Source organism: Rhinoraja longicauda, chromosome 15, assembly GCF_053455715.1.
Source record: "Rhinoraja longicauda isolate Sanriku21f chromosome 15, sRhiLon1.1, whole genome shotgun sequence".
Taxonomy (NCBI): Eukaryota; Metazoa; Chordata; class Chondrichthyes; order Rajiformes; family Arhynchobatidae; genus Rhinoraja; species Rhinoraja longicauda.
This window is the reverse complement of record NC_135967.1, coordinates 31,127,411-31,144,636: the sequence shown is the minus strand read 5'-3', so window position 1 is coordinate 31,144,636 and position 17,226 is coordinate 31,127,411. Positions and strand designations below refer to the sequence as shown.

The window sequence follows — 17,226 nt, the reverse complement described above, 5'->3', positions numbered from 1 at the left end:
TCTCACCTTCCACCCCACCAGCCAGTGTATCCAACAAATCATCCGCCAACATTTCCGCCACCTACAACGGGACCCCACCACTGGCCATATCTTCCCATCCTTTCCCCTTTCTGCGTTCCGCAGAGACCGCTCCCTCCGTAACTCCCTGGTCCACTCGTCCCTTCCTACCCAAACCACCCCATTCCCCGGGCACTTTCCCCTGCAACCGCTGGAGATGCAACACCTGTCCCTTTACCTCCCCCCTCAACTCCATCCAAGGATCCAAACAGTGTTTCCAGGTGAGACAGAGGTTCACCTGCACCTCCTCCAACCTCATCTATTGCATCCGCTGCTCTAGATGTCAACTTCTTTACATCAGCCAAACCAAACCCAGGTTCGGCGATCGTTTCGCTCAACACCTTCGCTCAGTCCGCCTTAACCAACCTGATCTTCCGGTGGCTGAGCACTTCAACTCCCTCTCCCACTCCCAGTCTGACCTTTCTGTCATGGGCCTCTTCCAGTGCCATAGTGGCAATTGGAAATTGGAGGAACAGCACCTCATATTTCGCTTGGGCAGCTTGCAGCCCAGCAGTATGAACATTGACTTCTCCAACTTTAGAAGTTTCTCCCTCTCTTCCTCTCCCCCTTCCCAGTTCTCCCTCTATCTTCCTGTCTCCACCTATATCCTTCCTTTGTCCCGCTTCCCTGACATCAGTCTGAAGAAGGGTCTCGACCCGAAACGTCACCCATTCCTTCTCTCCTGAGATGCTGCCTGACCTGCTGCGTTACTCCAGCATTTTGTGAATAAATACCTTATAGTAACAAGGTATCTCCGTGGGTCTGCTCATCTAAACAGCAGCCATCCATCCAGTTTATAATACTCTTCAAGCCTAATGTAGCCTGACTAAACAAGCTGCTCTTCATTCCTCTGCAGGATTACTTGAACTACTGGCTGTGCAGTTTAACTGCTGTTTAACCACAAACCCCTTCATGTAAACATTGTCGTGAAAATATCTAACCAATCCTAAGATCTCCCACTATCTGACTATCTGAAACTTTAACATTTTTGTAGTATATTCATTATTTAGACTTTATCAATTTATTTTGCATTTGGTTCCTTGTGGAGGGAGTAAATGCCAGGGAAATCAGCGAATACACTACCCCTGATAACGCTTGTTGTATGAGTACATTTAAAACTTGCATTACGTGACGACCAGGCCACAAAATAAAGTATCAAAGCGACGATGTACTTCAAGCAACAATTAACTAGAGACAGAACGTTAGGTGCAAATGTGTAGGACGGAACTGCAGATGCTGGTTTACACCGATGATTGACACAAAATGCTGGAGTAACTCAGCCGGACAGGCAGCATCTCTGGGGAGAAGGAATGGGTGGCGTTTCGGTTCGAGGCACTGCTTCAGGTCCAGCATTTTGTGTCTATCTTCTGTTAGGTACAAATAATGTGTTAATGGAATATGGTGCCCGAAGCAAGTGAAATGGGAGAATGCAAACAATGGTACCCTTACCGCTACAGCTAAATAATTGTGAGAGTACAAGGTTGGTTATGTGAAAAAAACAGTGAAAAGAACAGTTCAGTCTGCGTAAGAAATATCAAAGATCCTAAGGAATGGCACAGTTTGAAAACAAAAAGGAATTTCACTGATAACAAGTTAAACGTGTTGTCGAGAATTTGAAATGACAACGGGTAAGATAACTCTGGCTGTTAGCTGCCATGTGAAGTCAAAGAGAAAAATCTTATAAACACACAGCAGGACCAAGGGGAAGAGAAACCACACGGAAACGCAAGAGGAAAAGAGCGTGCACCGCATTGGATTGGAGGGTCACTCATGAAATCTCAAAGAACACAATGCGATTATAATCACTATTTCTTTGTACTAAATATAATTAATTTAATATACCCGGATAGGCAGTGTTTTGTTATAATTGCAAACAAGCCATGTAAGATTAAAGTTAATTCTGGAAAATAAACCTATAATTGCCAAAGTCTTGCAGAAGAAGGCTAGTTTATCAGCCTACACGATGTACATGAACTGACTGGACTTAGAATTGCATCCCAACACCAATTGGTGTTTTCATTAGGGAACTAAAATCAATATTAGTTATTTGTTTTAACTTTATTTGCCTTCAGCCCTGCCATCTTACAAATTTAAATGAAAGGACGGAAAGGGGTGGAGGGAGTGCGGCCCTAGAATGATACATAGCTTTATTCATAGCTCAAGCTTACATCACCTCCAATTTTTCAAGTCATCCGAGTATTCGGTGGATCTACGTCCGGTCATCTGCCATTCCTTTCATTAGAAAACTACATTTAAAATGTAATACAATTTTCGTGTATTTTTAACTCCTGGTGTCATTATGATTTAAGTAATGTTCATGGTCTCCAGATTCAATTTACAAATAACTTGGTTGGTTAATACAATTGAAGCCACTTTCTCATTGCCCAGAATATGCGAGGTGCATTTTTGGACAAAGCACATCAGACACCTTAAAGACACCCAAGAGTCAGAATCTCCCGGGGCATGTCTTATCATCTGTCGGGATTGGATGGTCATTTTGCCATCGGACTTCCTTTTTAATATCTGCCCTTCTCGGGTTAGTGATGAGGGTAGAGGCGACTCGGGTTAGTGATGAGGGTAGAGGCGAGCAGAGCAGAGGTTACAGCATACAGAGTTCGAGACGTGAGCGACGCATGATTGCTCATCCAGAACAGGCAACTCCGAGGATCAGTAGACATACTGTTTTCCTGTGACAGGGCCAATTGCTATTTACATTTGAAAACCAAGTATCGAATATGCACTTCAGCAATTAATTCTGATTGCTTTAGGTACAGAGAGATTTAACAGAGCGTCGGAGCTGCAGTCAATGCACGGCTAGCTTTAAAGTCTGCTGTAAGTGACCGGGTGTCTGCTTGCTGTACAGGCTGTGCTTTGTCTTATTGCCAGCGCTCTGCTCCCATCACTGCGTCAGTTTCACCTGATCAATTACTGCGTGGCCACATTAATCAGCACCACAAAAAAAACACAACGCGCCGGGAGCGAGAGGAGGGATAAAGGAGCAGCTTTCGGAAATTGTTCCTAGTTTTATCCTCAACCCTATTCTGTCCACACAAACTGAAGAAGAAAAAAATACACAAGGATCGCCCCGATTGTAAGGATGCTAATGGAAACAATCCAAATGTTATGTGTTTAGTTTTTAACGACCATTCTTTTGACGGTCAATTCTGTTTATATCGATGGATGTGAGCTCCCTTTTACCCTGAAGCAAGATTTTTTTTTCCCCCTGAAGATTGGTTGCACTTTCGTTAACACAAAGAAGATTCCAATATGGCAAATCAAGTGGCGGTGAATGGCGAGACCCGGGGCTTCACATCCAAGAAGGCGACCAGGGACTACGAATCGTCTTTGGAACTGTCCGTGCAAACGCGGATATTTAAAATCATTGTAATCGGGGACTCCAATGTCGGTAAGACGTGCCTGACCTTCAGATTCTGCGGGGGAACGTTTCCCGACAAGACCGAGGCCACCATCGGGGTGGATTTCCGAGAGAAGCCCGTGACTATCGAAGGAGAAACGATCAAGGTAACCATCAATGTAATAGATTGTCCAAGGTCGGTCGTGATATGAATCGATTAATGCCGTCCCTTGCATCTGCCAGTTGATACTCTAAAATGGAAAAAAATAACCACCCAGCCCAGTATTCCTGCATTTGTGTCGATTCCCATCTTTCTGGGAGCAGTCACAAGGAGGCATGCCAGCTTTCCCCAGGGATATCTTCATTCCAACCCTCTCCCAAAATGAGAACCCATTTGGCATGTCCACGCTGAGACTGGAGGCCTGGCCCCAGTCTGTGTAAATGCTCCAACATGTTATGCTGGCAGGTGTCGACAGTCTGCTGAACCGTGGAGATTATGGCAACCTTGCCTACGTTTCCAATTTTCCACAAGGCTTCTCAGGATAATGCTCTGCTGAGAGGCCCCAGGCCAATTTCCAGCGTTGGATCCTTTTACATTGTTCAGATCAGTAATTAATACTCTGCGCAAGTTAATCCCTGAGATCCCTTAACTAATCCAGATTTGTGATCAACATAATGTTAAACATGATGAATTTATGTTCGATATTTATAATCTGATCATCTAATTCGTGGATGTGAATTTTGGGGGTCATCTCTCTTTTTCTCTTCCACTTCAGACTGCCCCTCTCAAACCAGAAAGAACTAACTATAGCCAGTGTTGCAGTGCTAATTTTTAGGTGCTGGAGCTGTCACTGTTACCGGAGCGGCCGCTGTTAAATTCCCCGCTAGTTAAAATTCCCTGTTGTTTATTTTGGCTTTTTTTTCTCACAGAGGTGCCGAAGCGGCGCTCCGGCTAGCTCGGGCAACACTGCACCCCTATAGCCCAATAATTTACTGGTGTGGCTGGCATATTGCTGCACCGAACCATACCATTACCCATTCGTTTAACTGATGAGGAACTTCAGACTCCAAAAGATTTCATTTTACTTTGAGGTAAATAGGTTAAGTGGTAGCATTTGGAAAAAAAAATAGTTAAGAAGGTGACACTTCAAGATAACATAGAGGGATTTTTATTTCTCATTTGATTGAATAAATCAATCCTGAATGTGCACAATAATAATAAATGGTCAGCCAGTGTTTTCAGAAAATAAGCGATTGCTGTTGGAGCCATGCTCAGGGATTCATCCAATCCTCATCAGTGTAATAGGAATTCACCAGAGGAAAGATAATATTTTCCTCAATGTGCTTCACAGGGGCAGCATGATCTAAATATCAAGTAAAACTTGAAAATAATATCTGGGTTGATTCAACTCAAAATGTATTTTCTACAGATTTTGATTAAACGCAATGCTGAAATGTACTGTAAGTCGGTAGAGTGCGTCAAAGAATGCCACACTGAAACTAGAGGTAGAAGAAGGGTCCATACCCGAAGCATCACCTATTCATGTTCTCCAGAGATGCTGCCTGACCCACTGAGTTACTCCAGCACTTTGTGTCCTTTTGTAAGAAGGGTCCTGATCCAAAACGTCAACTATCCATGTTCTCAAAAGATGCTGCCTGACCCACTGAGTTACTCCAGCACTTTGTGTCCACACTGAAACTACCTTGCCTTCTGGTGAAGTTACATGTTGCATTCTTTGGCAAGTGTTTGTTTACTGAGATAAATAAGGGATATTTACAGCTAGGCAACAGAGCAGACAAGGCCTGATTTATGGTTTCAGAGTCTTGAGTTCTGAAGAAAAATGAGACGTGAGGAATCAAAGATATTTTAAGGTAAGGAAAAATATGAAACAGAATACTAGATACCAATTATTATACATTCCATAGCAGCAGGACATGAGGTCCTGGTTGTAATTCTATTGTTAAGAAGTTTCTCATGTGACAGGTAAGTAACCAAACACACCAATGACGTTGTGCACATAGGGCACAACATTGTAGACTCAACTAGCAATTTCTTCACAGTTATAAATATCAGTAGATGTAGCATAAAGATAGGAAATGTCCAAACTGCTGCTCAGTAGGTCAGGCAGCATCTGTGGAGGGACAAACAGATTGATCATTTCAGATTGACGACCTTCTTTGCATGAAGTATTAACTCTTTTTCTTTGTCTACATACGCTACATGATCGGCTGAGTGTTTCCAATTTTTCTGTTTTCTATTTCAGAATTCCAGCATATAGTACTGAATTTCCCTTTGGATAAATAAAAAGTATCGACAATAACTTAATTTGTGTGCAGAATTTTGAGTCCTTCATTTTTCCCTCAATGGCAACTATTATAAAGGTTCCTTAAAGATATTGTTTACAACACTGGAATGCTGGAATCAGTAAATTAGATTATTTGCACGTGCGCAATGTTCTCCATAAATAGTTCCCTTTGCTGTTCTGTTTTATTCGATTTTATAGACAATAGGTGCAGGAGGAGGCCATTCGGCCCTTCGAGCCAGCACCGCCATTCAATGTGATCATGGCTGATCATTCTCACTCAGTACCCCGTTCCTGCCTTTTTCCCATACCCCCTGACTCCGCTATCCTTAAGAGCTCTATCTAGCTCTCTCTTGAATGCATTCAGAGAATTGGCCTCCACTGCCTTCTGAGGCAGAGAATTCCACCTTCTGAGGCAGAATTCCACCTACTGAGGCAGAGATTTTCAGTTTTAACATCACATAAAGAGAGGTTTGATGTGATTACATGCTGTACTGTTTGGTTATAGCATGGATTTGTGCTCTTCAGCACTCTGTGATGTGCTTCCTGGGGGGACAGAGTAAATAGTTGGTTGCCGTCTTGGGGAGAAGCTGGAGTTTGCCAGGAATCACTGTTTGCTAACAGACCAGATAGCAATAGTAGTAGACAGCGATTAGGTAGAGGCCAAACAACAGAATGATTTTATTGAAATCATGCTCCAATGAAACTAAAATATGCAGAATTGTTTTGCGATGAACTGTGCTGAGAAAAAGTGTGATGAGATCTTGGATGGTAGTTAGGTGGAAAATTGAAAGCAAAATAAAAGATTTTTTTTCAACACCTCTCAGCAATACTGAAACAAGAAACAAGAAAGCCAATTGTCTGCTTGGCAGCTCTCTCTTATTGGAGAATCGTTCACATGGTGTACAGTTACATGAAATATGGCCACTGTTGAGTTTGCCTTATAAATATGAACCCTTGTGGTTGACTGTCTTTACTCCTGGTTGTGTGTTAGTAGGTTCCATGCAGAAAATCCTGACCGTGAACAGTTGAAGAAAGTACACGAGTGCCCATACAGCTTGAGCACAAAGCTTTCTTCCCCCAGATTGCCAGCTGCACAGACAGAATAGAGTTAAAGAAACGTTGATTTGAAAGATTGATGGTTGTAACCCCAGTCATATGATGTTGAATGACCATCATTAAGAGTAAACTCCATCTACACCACACTGCCTCAGTAATGCTGTTACTGGTCCAGCGTAACAGAGGACCAGTCTCCTATTGGTCACTCCCTCTTCTCCTCTCTCCCATCAGGCAAGAGGAACAGAGGTTTGAAAACGCATACCTCCGGATTTAGGGACAGTTTCTTCCCAGTTGTTATCAGACAACTGAATGGTCCTCCCATCAGCTACAATATGGTCCTGGCCTTTTCATCTCTCATTGGAGGCCTTTGAAATATCTTAACTCGGACTTTATCGGACTTTATTTTGCACTAAATATTGTACCTTTTATCCTTTATCAGTACAGTTTAGACGGCTTGATTGTATTCTTATAGTCTTTTTGACTGGAAAGCAGGCGAACAAAAGTTTTTCACTATACCGTGATAATAATAAACTAAATTAAACAAAATTAAAATCAATTTATTTAATGAGATTGTATTATCTTATAAGAAAGAATTTAAACCATTTTTACACCCATTTTTACCCTTTCAACCACCTTAATTAATCACATAGCACTCCTGCCGAAGCTGCTGCTGCTGCAGGGAAGGCTGCCTTTTGTGTTGTCAGCATTCGTTATCCTTGACTCTTGAGGCTGGTGTTAATGGAGCTGGCAGACCAGCACAAGGTCTGATGAAAGAAATAGCGCTTGTGGAATGAAGAGTTGTTTTCCCGGCGTCCCTGGTGACCGAACAACCAATCTCCCTCTGGGTTAGTTACAGGTCACCTGCGTTTGAATGGATGCTGCACGTGCTGGTTGAGCGAGATCTTTGCCAGACCACCCTCATGTGCTGTATCCCCTGGAGGCTCAATAGCATTAACCATCTGTTAGATTCAATTACTAACAGAAAATGCTCATCATTTGAAATGTAATTTCCTATGTTTTTGCGCATAGAGCTTTCTCTATCATTAGTGAGAGGACTGGCTAACTAAACCTGGCAGCTGCTTTAGAGTACATGGACCTGCCGAATTCTGCTGAGATTTATAACTTTGAATCGTTAAAGACTCGTTTGCTATGATTTTGTTTTGATTTAAAAGTATTGGCTAGTCTCAGCAACAGCTATTTTTTTTTGGAGAAACAAGGAACTGCAGATGCTGGTTTACAAAATAAGTCACAAAGTGCTGGTCAGGCAGCACTCAGCAGGTCAGGCAGCATCATGGATTTGTTCCATGTTCTCCTGTGGTGCTGCCTGGGCCACTGAGTTACTCCAGCACTTCGTGTCTTCTCAACTATTCTTATGGGCTGTATTACCAAACAAATGTGGGAACAATTCAACTATTGTTTATTTTGAATGAAGGTGATCTCTTTTGTGGACAGGGGAAGGCATGGTTATTGTTGAGATCACCTTGTGTCTGTGTTAAATTTACCTGGGATAATTCGAACAACACAATTTGTATTTTGGTCAAAAGTCTGTGCATTATTACACAAAGCATTTACTTTGCATATTTAACATAAAACAACCTCCTGAGATCCTGCATATGTGCAGCATTGGGCAAGGATGATCACTAAGCACAGTACAAGGTGGCAGAGAATTCAAGAACCAGCAGGAAAAAAATGGTTTCTCTGCCACTTGCTGATGCAGCTTAAACACATGGCAATAGAACATAGAACATGAAATAGTACAGCACAGGAACAAACACTTCAGCTCACAATGTCTGTGCTGAACATGATGCCTAGACCAAATTCTATCTGCCTGCACATACTACATATCCCTCCATTCTCTGCATATCCATATGTCCATATCCACATACCCTCCCACAACCCCTTACCCTGGGCCTTTATGCATGGCTGTTTTTAAAATGTTACTGAGTTCTGAAGGAGGGTCATCAACTTGAAATATTTCCCTCACCACATTTGCTACCTCATCAACGTTTGCCATGATTATTCCAGATTTCTGCAATTTATTGCTTTTCAACTGTGTGATACAGTAGCTTCACTGCAGTAGATGTGATTCATTCCATCACTAAATATTTGGACGAGATCAGCTTGCTAATTTTCTACTGATACTGGTGTTAAGTTAACTTTTTTTTTTAAGTCAACAAATCAATAATTAATTGTGGTGATACAATTATTCTTAAATTTAAATATTATTTAAGCAGTTGTATCAATAGCCTAGCCACTAGAATATTGTGCCAGGTTTGTTGTACCATGCACTGTTATTTAGTGAGGAATAAAATCCCGGACATAGGAAACCAGAATGTTAACCATGTGTTTGACTAAGATATGCCTTAAAGCATAAAACATAGAACAGTACAACACAAGAACAGGCCTTTTGGCCCACAATGTCTGTGTCAAACATCATCTCTTAACTACATGCACACAACCCATATTCCTCCATTCACCGCATAACCATATGCCTATCCAAAAGCAATGCAAATAACATATCTGCTTCAACCATCTTCCCTGGCAACATGTTCCAGGCACTCACCACCCACTGTTTACAAAAATACCCTGCACATATCCTTTAAACTTTGCCCCTCTCACCTTAAAACCTTCCCATCTAGTATTTCATTCTAGTATCTAGTATTCGACTATTCATACAACTGTTTAAATGATATTTAAATTTATGTTTTTGTGTATTTATGTATTTATGTGTATATAGAGTATGTATTTATGTTTAAATTTATGTTATATCTTAAATTTAAATTTAAGAATAATTTTATCGCCATAACCATTTACTGATTTGTTGACTTTTCAAAACAAAATTAAAACATAACACAATTTTCAGTAGAAAATTAACACGTTGATCTCATCCAAAAGCTCAGTGATGGAATGCATCCAGCCTTGCACTGGAAACTGTGGTAAGAGACAGTAATATTCCAGTTTGTATCTTCAGACCATGCAAGCAGTTCCTTGCCTTGATTACTGAAGGGAGAGAATTGTGCAGTAAATCATTTTATCTTTTATAAATGTCTACAAGTTCAATTGTATTTGGAGAATCCAGAAAAGGACATGGGAATGATGAGGATACTAGAACGTTATATAACAACTCTTCGAACCAAAGCAGAGCCAAGAAGTGCATTCTGACAAAGCCAAAAGCTAACTGCTGTTACTGCAGATTTGTCACTACAAAATGGCGACATATTGCTTCCACTTTGGACAGCACTTCACATTTTTGTCTTTTGGATATCTTCCCTCTCACTATTACAGGCACCCTGCCATCTCTCAGAGAAATAAGTTGATGCAGTCATTTAAGCCAAGTGATCAAAAAACTCTATATAGTTAATTCAGTAACCTAGAGAATAGCGGTATTGTGGTGTTTTTGTGTTGTTGCATCAAAACCCTTGAATTAAACATGGGGATCTTTCATTTACCCTTTTGAAAAAATATAAGGCTTTTAAGATACGATGCTCCTCATTACTCAATATGTAAATATCATGGATGATGCTGAACAATTAATGTGTTCACCCTCCATAAATGTCATTGGTGAACCTGTCATTGGATTCTTCATCTTGCGGGATCTCTTAAAGATAATCATTCATATTACTCAATACTGTCTTGCAGCATGACAGGGTATTCGGATTTTGATTTGACAATTCTTCAATGAAGCTTGTACCAACTTCTATGCTCTCTAATTGTATTAAGTTAATGATTGCTCATCACTGGTGCTCTCAGAAGACGTAACACCCATTCTCCATTAAATCCAGCCACACTTCTTTTTTCATTAAATATACTTTTTTTATCCCCCTGTATTCTCATATCTTTAGTCATTCCTTATATATTTATGTTTCCTATTGATGTCACTCTGGTAATTTTTTGTCAGGTACTCAATTGCTTTAATACCTTGCTATATTGGAGAGTAAAAACTGTACAAAACACTCTAAAAGTAATGTATCATTGCTTTTACAATCTATATATATTAGATTTTATTGCTTTTAAAGTGCTAATCTTCAAGGATTTCCAGTTAAGACAGTATGGTTTCCAGCTTTAGGAAGTTCATAATCGTTGCTTTGAAACAACAACAAACAAAAAATTCACATAATATAGGGAAGGTCACATTTTGAACTTCTCTCTGTGCTATGTTTATTATTTTGATGGAGGTTGACAAACAATAGGGTTTCTTATTGGTTTATCCACTAGCTGTTTCTAAGCCAGTACCAATAAAAGCCGGTTATTTCTTTCATTTATTGGCTCAACATTTGCTTAAAAGCGGTTTTCCGCAACATCTTCAAGTTCTGATGCCAGGTTATTGATATGCAATGTGTGGGGTCTCAACCCGAAACATCACCCATTCCTTCTCTCCAGAGATGCTGCCTGTCTCGCTGAGTTACTCCACCATTTTGTGTCTATCTTCTATTGATATACAATGTTAATTCTGTTTCTTTTTTTGCAAATGCTGACTGACTTGCCCATTATTTTCAGCATCATCTATCTTAATGTCACCTCATTGCTCTTTTGTAGAGTCTTTATGAAGTGTAAAATAATTGCTATCTTTTCTTACTTAACCACCATTAACTTTCAAAATCATTTGAGTTTACATTCTTTGGGCAGCTTTGGAAAAGCATTTAGACTTTGATTTTTTGGTTTCCATTGACATGGTATTTGTTACATTTCATCTCTCTCACCACGGCCAGTAAGGAGATATCAGTAAAAGTGTTGTGCATTTATAGGGTCCATCTCTTTGTGCTACACATCATTTATTTTTAAGGTGGAGATTGACTGATTCTTCATTAGTATGGCTGTCAGGGGTTATGGAGAGAAGGCAGGGAATGGGGTTGAGAGGGAAAGATAGATCAGCCATGATTGAATGGCGGAGTAGACTTGCTGGGGCGAATGGCCTAATTCTGTTCCTGTAACTTATGAACTTATGAACTGACCCCACTAGCATCTTCTTCCACACATTCACATCTACTACTAGAAGGTTTCTGTGGAAATGAAACACTTCTTTCAAAAGAGGAGAGAACGTTGTAGCATTACTCCCACCATCATGTCCTATAACGTATTTCTTCTTCTGTTCAGATTCAAGTCTGGGATACCGCTGGACAAGAACGATTCAGGAAAAGTATGGTTCAACACTACTACAGAAATGTACACGCTGTGGTATTTGTGTACGATGTAACAAAACAGAACTCCTTTGAAAACCTGAAAGCTTGGATTCAAGAATGCAACAACCACTCAGTCTCACCCAGTGTGCCACGGGTGCTGGTCGGCAACAAATGCGATCTCACCAACGAGATCCAGGTATCTTCCAATGTCGCGCTCCGCTTTGCAGATGCCAACAACATGCTTTTGTTTGAGACGTCAGCAAAAGATCCAAAAGAAAGCGACCACGTGGAATCCATTTTTATGTCTCTTGCATGCAAGCTGAAGGCACAAAAAACATTGACGTTCCAAGCGGTGCAGAAAAAAGATAGTAAAGTTCAAGTTTCACAGTCAAGTGCTCGGAGTACGTGTCCATGTTGAGTGTTTAGCGTGCAGTGGTGAGAATGGAAGCTATTGGACTGTGCCTGTGTCAGTTTGTTAAAACTATTTGCTTGTACTTTAATGTATACAACATTTGAGACAACAAATTTGGATTTCCTAAGACCAAAAGATTTCAATTAAGTAAATTTGTTTTATAACATATCTATAACCTTTCAATGATTTAAGCTAATTTTCAAATAAACATTGCCATTTGAAAAATATATCTTGTGAAACACTGCCAAGTTTGTAAATATGCAGTGATGTGCAAGTTGATAGATTGCCTTCACAAATGTATTGTTAAAGTTCTGGATGCATGAAATATAAGGGCTATTCCCATAATTGTAAGCTATCTATGGAATACTACATTTAATACAGGTATACAGGTTAGAGATAAGGCAATAGCATTGCAGCCCTGGAGTTTCAATCTGTGCTCCCAGTCAGGTGCATTGTATTGTGGAATTAGTGCAAGTCTATGCTTTCATGTTGCCAATGGTTAGAGTTTTGAAGCATGCTGTTCGAAGAACAGGGATTCTTGATTCTTTCTCAATTTATAAGTGGATAAATGTTGCAATCAGTTGATCATTTTTTCATTTTATGTTAAAATGCTTTTACACGAGAGTATTTTATCTGATGAGGTCCCTCAATGGATCTCTGGTGAGATTTCTAACTTTGAGTTCTTTTCAATCTCTCAGATTAAGCGTCTTCTATTGATTTGGTAGAAGCCTGGTCCAAAAGCATAGGAAAATTCGAATAAACCATGGGTGAAGCAAAAGCAACTAAAGATAGACATGATAATGAAGGAGGTATTTCATTGGTCTAATCTTGAATTTGACAAACCTTTTAGAAAATTAATTATAATTTCAAGAAACGCAAATGCTTTTCCATAATATTTGACTGAAAGGCAGTGATCAGATTATTACTGGTGATAGCAATTCACGGTAATCCGAGCTTTGACTGAATGAGACATTACAAAAGAACGTCTCACGTTTTAGCTTTGTTGGGAATTCCAAAACTAAGCTTCTGTCACAGAAAACGGGATGGAGCATAAGGAAGGGGAAAAATTATCCAAGAACAATTTGATTCCAGCTTTTTATAAAATTCAAGAAATTTAAAAGCATGGTACCGAGTTCTCTTAACAAAGGCCTGGACTCAACACCTTTGCATGTGTCACAAGCTTCCCTTCCCCTTCTTATGTGTTAAACTGTAATATTTGCAGTTTTAATCCAGCAGTTACTTAATATTGGCAGGATTTAATCCAGCAGTTACTTTTCTCTTGAGAATCAAGCGTTAAATCTCCGAAAAGCATAACGCACCACTAATCTATTCTGGGAACAAACAAATGACTGGCGAATTTAGAAGAGCAGTGGAAGTTTTTCTCTTCTCTAGTCCTCTTTTCCCCAAGACCCATGCATGCTTGCAGACTATTTCAACCTCTGGTATGAAATATATCTTTACATTTCAGTGCTACCAATATTTGGCAACATGTCAAGAATTTGCATTAGACTGTACATGGATTAGACCAAACAGGACTGCTATTTACTGAATATTTGGCACAGACGATGGTGCTGGAACTGAATCTAAAGTATATGTTAGGGGATGTTGTGCTGATGAAAGTATTGTACTGTAGTTTGTGGAAATTCTTTATTACTGATATGCACTGTGAAACCAGTGTGTAAATCTTGTAACTTAATACAATGTAATCTGTTTCTAATTTAAAAGAAAATTAAGAATTAAGAAAATAAAATATAATACAATCAATTTGAAAACCATTCTTCTTCGGTCTTGGGGATGAGGAAATAATCATGGTAAGAGTTGTAATGGAAAGTGTTCCCAGATGGGAAATTCCCCACTTACAGGTTCCACTCTGTCACATACTATCTGTAAGTGGAAATATATTGCAGATCCATTGCCATTATTGTGTCAAAACCCTGAAAGACACCATTTATCAACACAGTGGAAATATTTTCACTCCAGTAGGTTGAGAAAGCATCTCACATTCTCAAAGACAATTAGGACAAACATTAGATGCTGACCTTGTCAACGGCATTCAGAGTAAGCATCTAAGAGGCGGGCTATTCAATTTCTTTTTGCAAATGATGCATAGATACTGACATTTCATAAACCAACGCTGCACAGTTTCTTCATTGGTTTACATCCACCCCACAATATGAGGGCAACATTACACACAACGCTTCAACTGTATCCTTGCAAAAATACTACATTGTTTTGATATTGATTGTTAGGAGTCACCATTTTACCTTCCCTCTTTTGCTAAATGGGGAAAGAAGACAGAAGGATGCCTAGAGGGTGGTCTCCGTTTAACTATTGTAACGATACTCTTAAATGGTAAGACATTACATCTTAAAGTTATTTTTGTGTGGCAAAGAATATCTTTATTTCAAGAATTATCCACATGGCATGATTGAAAATGGAATCTCCATATGTGTGGCAATCCCGTGTGTTCACTTGTTAGATCAATAGCAATCTGAAGAAGGGTCTCGACCCGAAACGTCACCCGTCCTTTTTCTCCAGAGATTCTGCCTGACCCACTGAGTTACTCCAGCACTTTGTGTCAATGTTAGATCAATATGTTGCACTTGTTCTCGTTTTCACCCAACAAACAGCTAACAATGGCCTGTTTCTTTTATCATCGTTACATTTTTGCATATCTTTCATTCATTGTGCTTTATCTCTCTACATCATCGTCAATATCTCTCATTTCCCTTATCCGTAACTAGTCTGAAGAAGGATCTGGACCCGAATCGTCACCCATTCCTTCTCTCCAGAGATGCTGCCTGGCCCGCTGAGTTACTCCAACTTTTTGTGTCTATCTTCGGTTTAAACCAGCATCTGCAGTTCCTTCCTATGCACTGGTCTGAAGGTGGAATTCCCTGGTGTCAATCATCATACGTGCAGATATCACAAAATGCTGGAGTAACTCAGCAGGTCAGGCAGCATCTCAGGAGAGAAGGAATGGGTGACGTTTCGGGTCGAGACCCTTCTTCAGACATCATACATGCAGACATCAATTGAAAGTTAGTAACAAAGAATTATAGCTTTGATTTAAGGATTTAGTGCCCAGTCTTGGTACAATCAATGAACCTTATAATGCAGTGGGACATTGTCATGTTTTTGCTAATTATTTGAGAGGGCTATCCAATTAATTTCACATCTAGTCTAAAACCACTGCACTGCTGCTATTTTTTTTTAAACTTCCCTATATTTATCCAAGTTTTCAGTAAATTACTTCTGAATGTTCTTTCATCATCATTCAGGAAGATCATTCCAGAACATAACATGCTGCTTATTTTCTCCTCGTGTCAATGCTGACTCTTTGGTATTTACTGTAAAGCCATGTTCTTTGGCTCCTGAGCAAATCACAAAGTGCTGGAGGAACTCAGCAGGTCAGGTAGCATCTGTGGACGGAATGGACAGACAACTCTCCGAGGCAGAGTCCTTCCTCAGACTGATGGACTGGGGGCAGGAGCTAGAAAAGTAAAGTGGGGTGGGACAAAGCCGGGTATGCGATAGGTGAATTATCTTTTTCCAAATTCCCCTTTTCTAAATTACACGCCTCCTTTTGCTGGCCTAAATACAGATGTTTGAGGCTGAAGGACGATATAGCAGTGCTAGGGCGCTTACATGGCTGATTAGGGATTTAGCTGGGCACATCCCTAAACGCAGTAATGTACTAAACAGAATGAGGATGGGGATTGGGGTAGAGTGGGAATTCAACGGTCAGCACCTCGTATCAACATAAAATGTAATATGCAATTATTCCTCGGTAAATCTATCAATTTTCTGACTTCTCAAAATTGCTGTTGGGTAAAAGGCTTAATGGTTTAAAGTAGCCGACCTCCTATCCAGGATCCAGATCAATAAATGCCTGTTGTAAGTCATTACATGATGCTTGATCAGCATATTAGTTTGTAAAAAAATAATTTGCAGGAGATTCCTCTTGGGAGATTGTGTCCACAATATAACCAAGCTTTCTCGTTGTTCATTTCCTTTTGAGCACAGGATATTGTCGTAATAAGTATTGGATGTCACGAAACAATTTTAAAATATTGCTGCATTCCCCCCCCCCCAGGGAGATTCATTTTGTGGAAGCTGAACTTAGTTCAAAACCAATTTATACATAAGAATCATACCACGTAAATATACTGTGAATCAAATCTGGACATGGGTTTCAGATTCACAAAAGGAATTTTAACATGAGAAAACCCTTCAAAATATTTAGAGGCTTAAGAAAATAATTCCACCTATCACAAGCAGTTCCCCCATCCATTCCCTCACCTCTTTCTATCAGTTGTCTCTACTGTACTCTATCAGTATGAAGAAGGGTCCCAATCTGAAACGTTGTCTATCCATTTCCCTCCCCTGATGCTGACTGACCCACTGTTCCTCCAACAATTTGATCTATTGTTAATAACGAGTCACTGAAATTTGTTCTGCTTTAGTCTCTTTCCTTGGATTGACCAGGATTTCTGAGCTCAGCTACATTCCCAGCTTACCTGGGCTTGCAAGGAACTATTACTTGACCTTCATTCAGCTCAGAGCCTCAGGAGCATTTGCAACAGATTGGGAATCTAGGATAGTTTGAAATCCGTCACAATTGTGGGCACATGAATTAGAAGAAAACTCCAAGAACATGCGACAAAAAGAAAAGAAAAATCACAAAAATAGAAAATAGTGGCTCCTGTACTCATAGAGTTCCATGTTATTCATCAAGACACACATTCTCATCACATTAAATTAGCTGTGGTTACAGATGCTTAAAAAATGCATATGAACATTTAGGAGGGGAGGGGAGGGATGGTGGTGGGGAATGTGAATAGTGAGGGACCAAGGCTCAGTTGTTGCTCTTTATGATTGAGTAGCAGCTAATGCTGACGGTCACACAGACAGAAGCTC

The 17,226-nt window shown here is 40.1% G+C and overlaps 1 protein-coding gene across 1 annotated transcript; it reads left to right on the top strand.

Moving 5' to 3' along the window:
• Positions 1–2,633: 2,633 nt before the first annotated feature.
• Positions 2,634–14,038, top strand: rab33a (RAB33A, member RAS oncogene family). The gene is made up of 2 exons (XM_078412419.1): positions 2,634–3,579; positions 11,869–14,038. Exons 1-2 carry the CDS (start codon positions 3,325–3,327, stop codon positions 12,310–12,312), a joined length of 699 nt encoding a protein of 232 aa, XP_078268545.1. The 5' UTR covers positions 2,634–3,324; the 3' UTR covers positions 12,313–14,038.
• The last annotated feature ends 3,188 nt before the right edge of the window (positions 14,039–17,226 follow it).

Excerpts from the sequence above, each read along its gene's own strand:
- rab33a (XM_078412419.1), top strand. The coding sequence starts at position 3,325 with ATGGCAAATCAAGTGGCGGTGAATGGCGAGACCCGGGGCTTCACATCC. Across the intron at positions 3,580-11,868 it reads TCGAAGGAGAAACGATCAAG|ATTCAAGTCTGGGATACCGC; the intron begins GTAACCATCAAT and ends TCTTCTGTTCAG.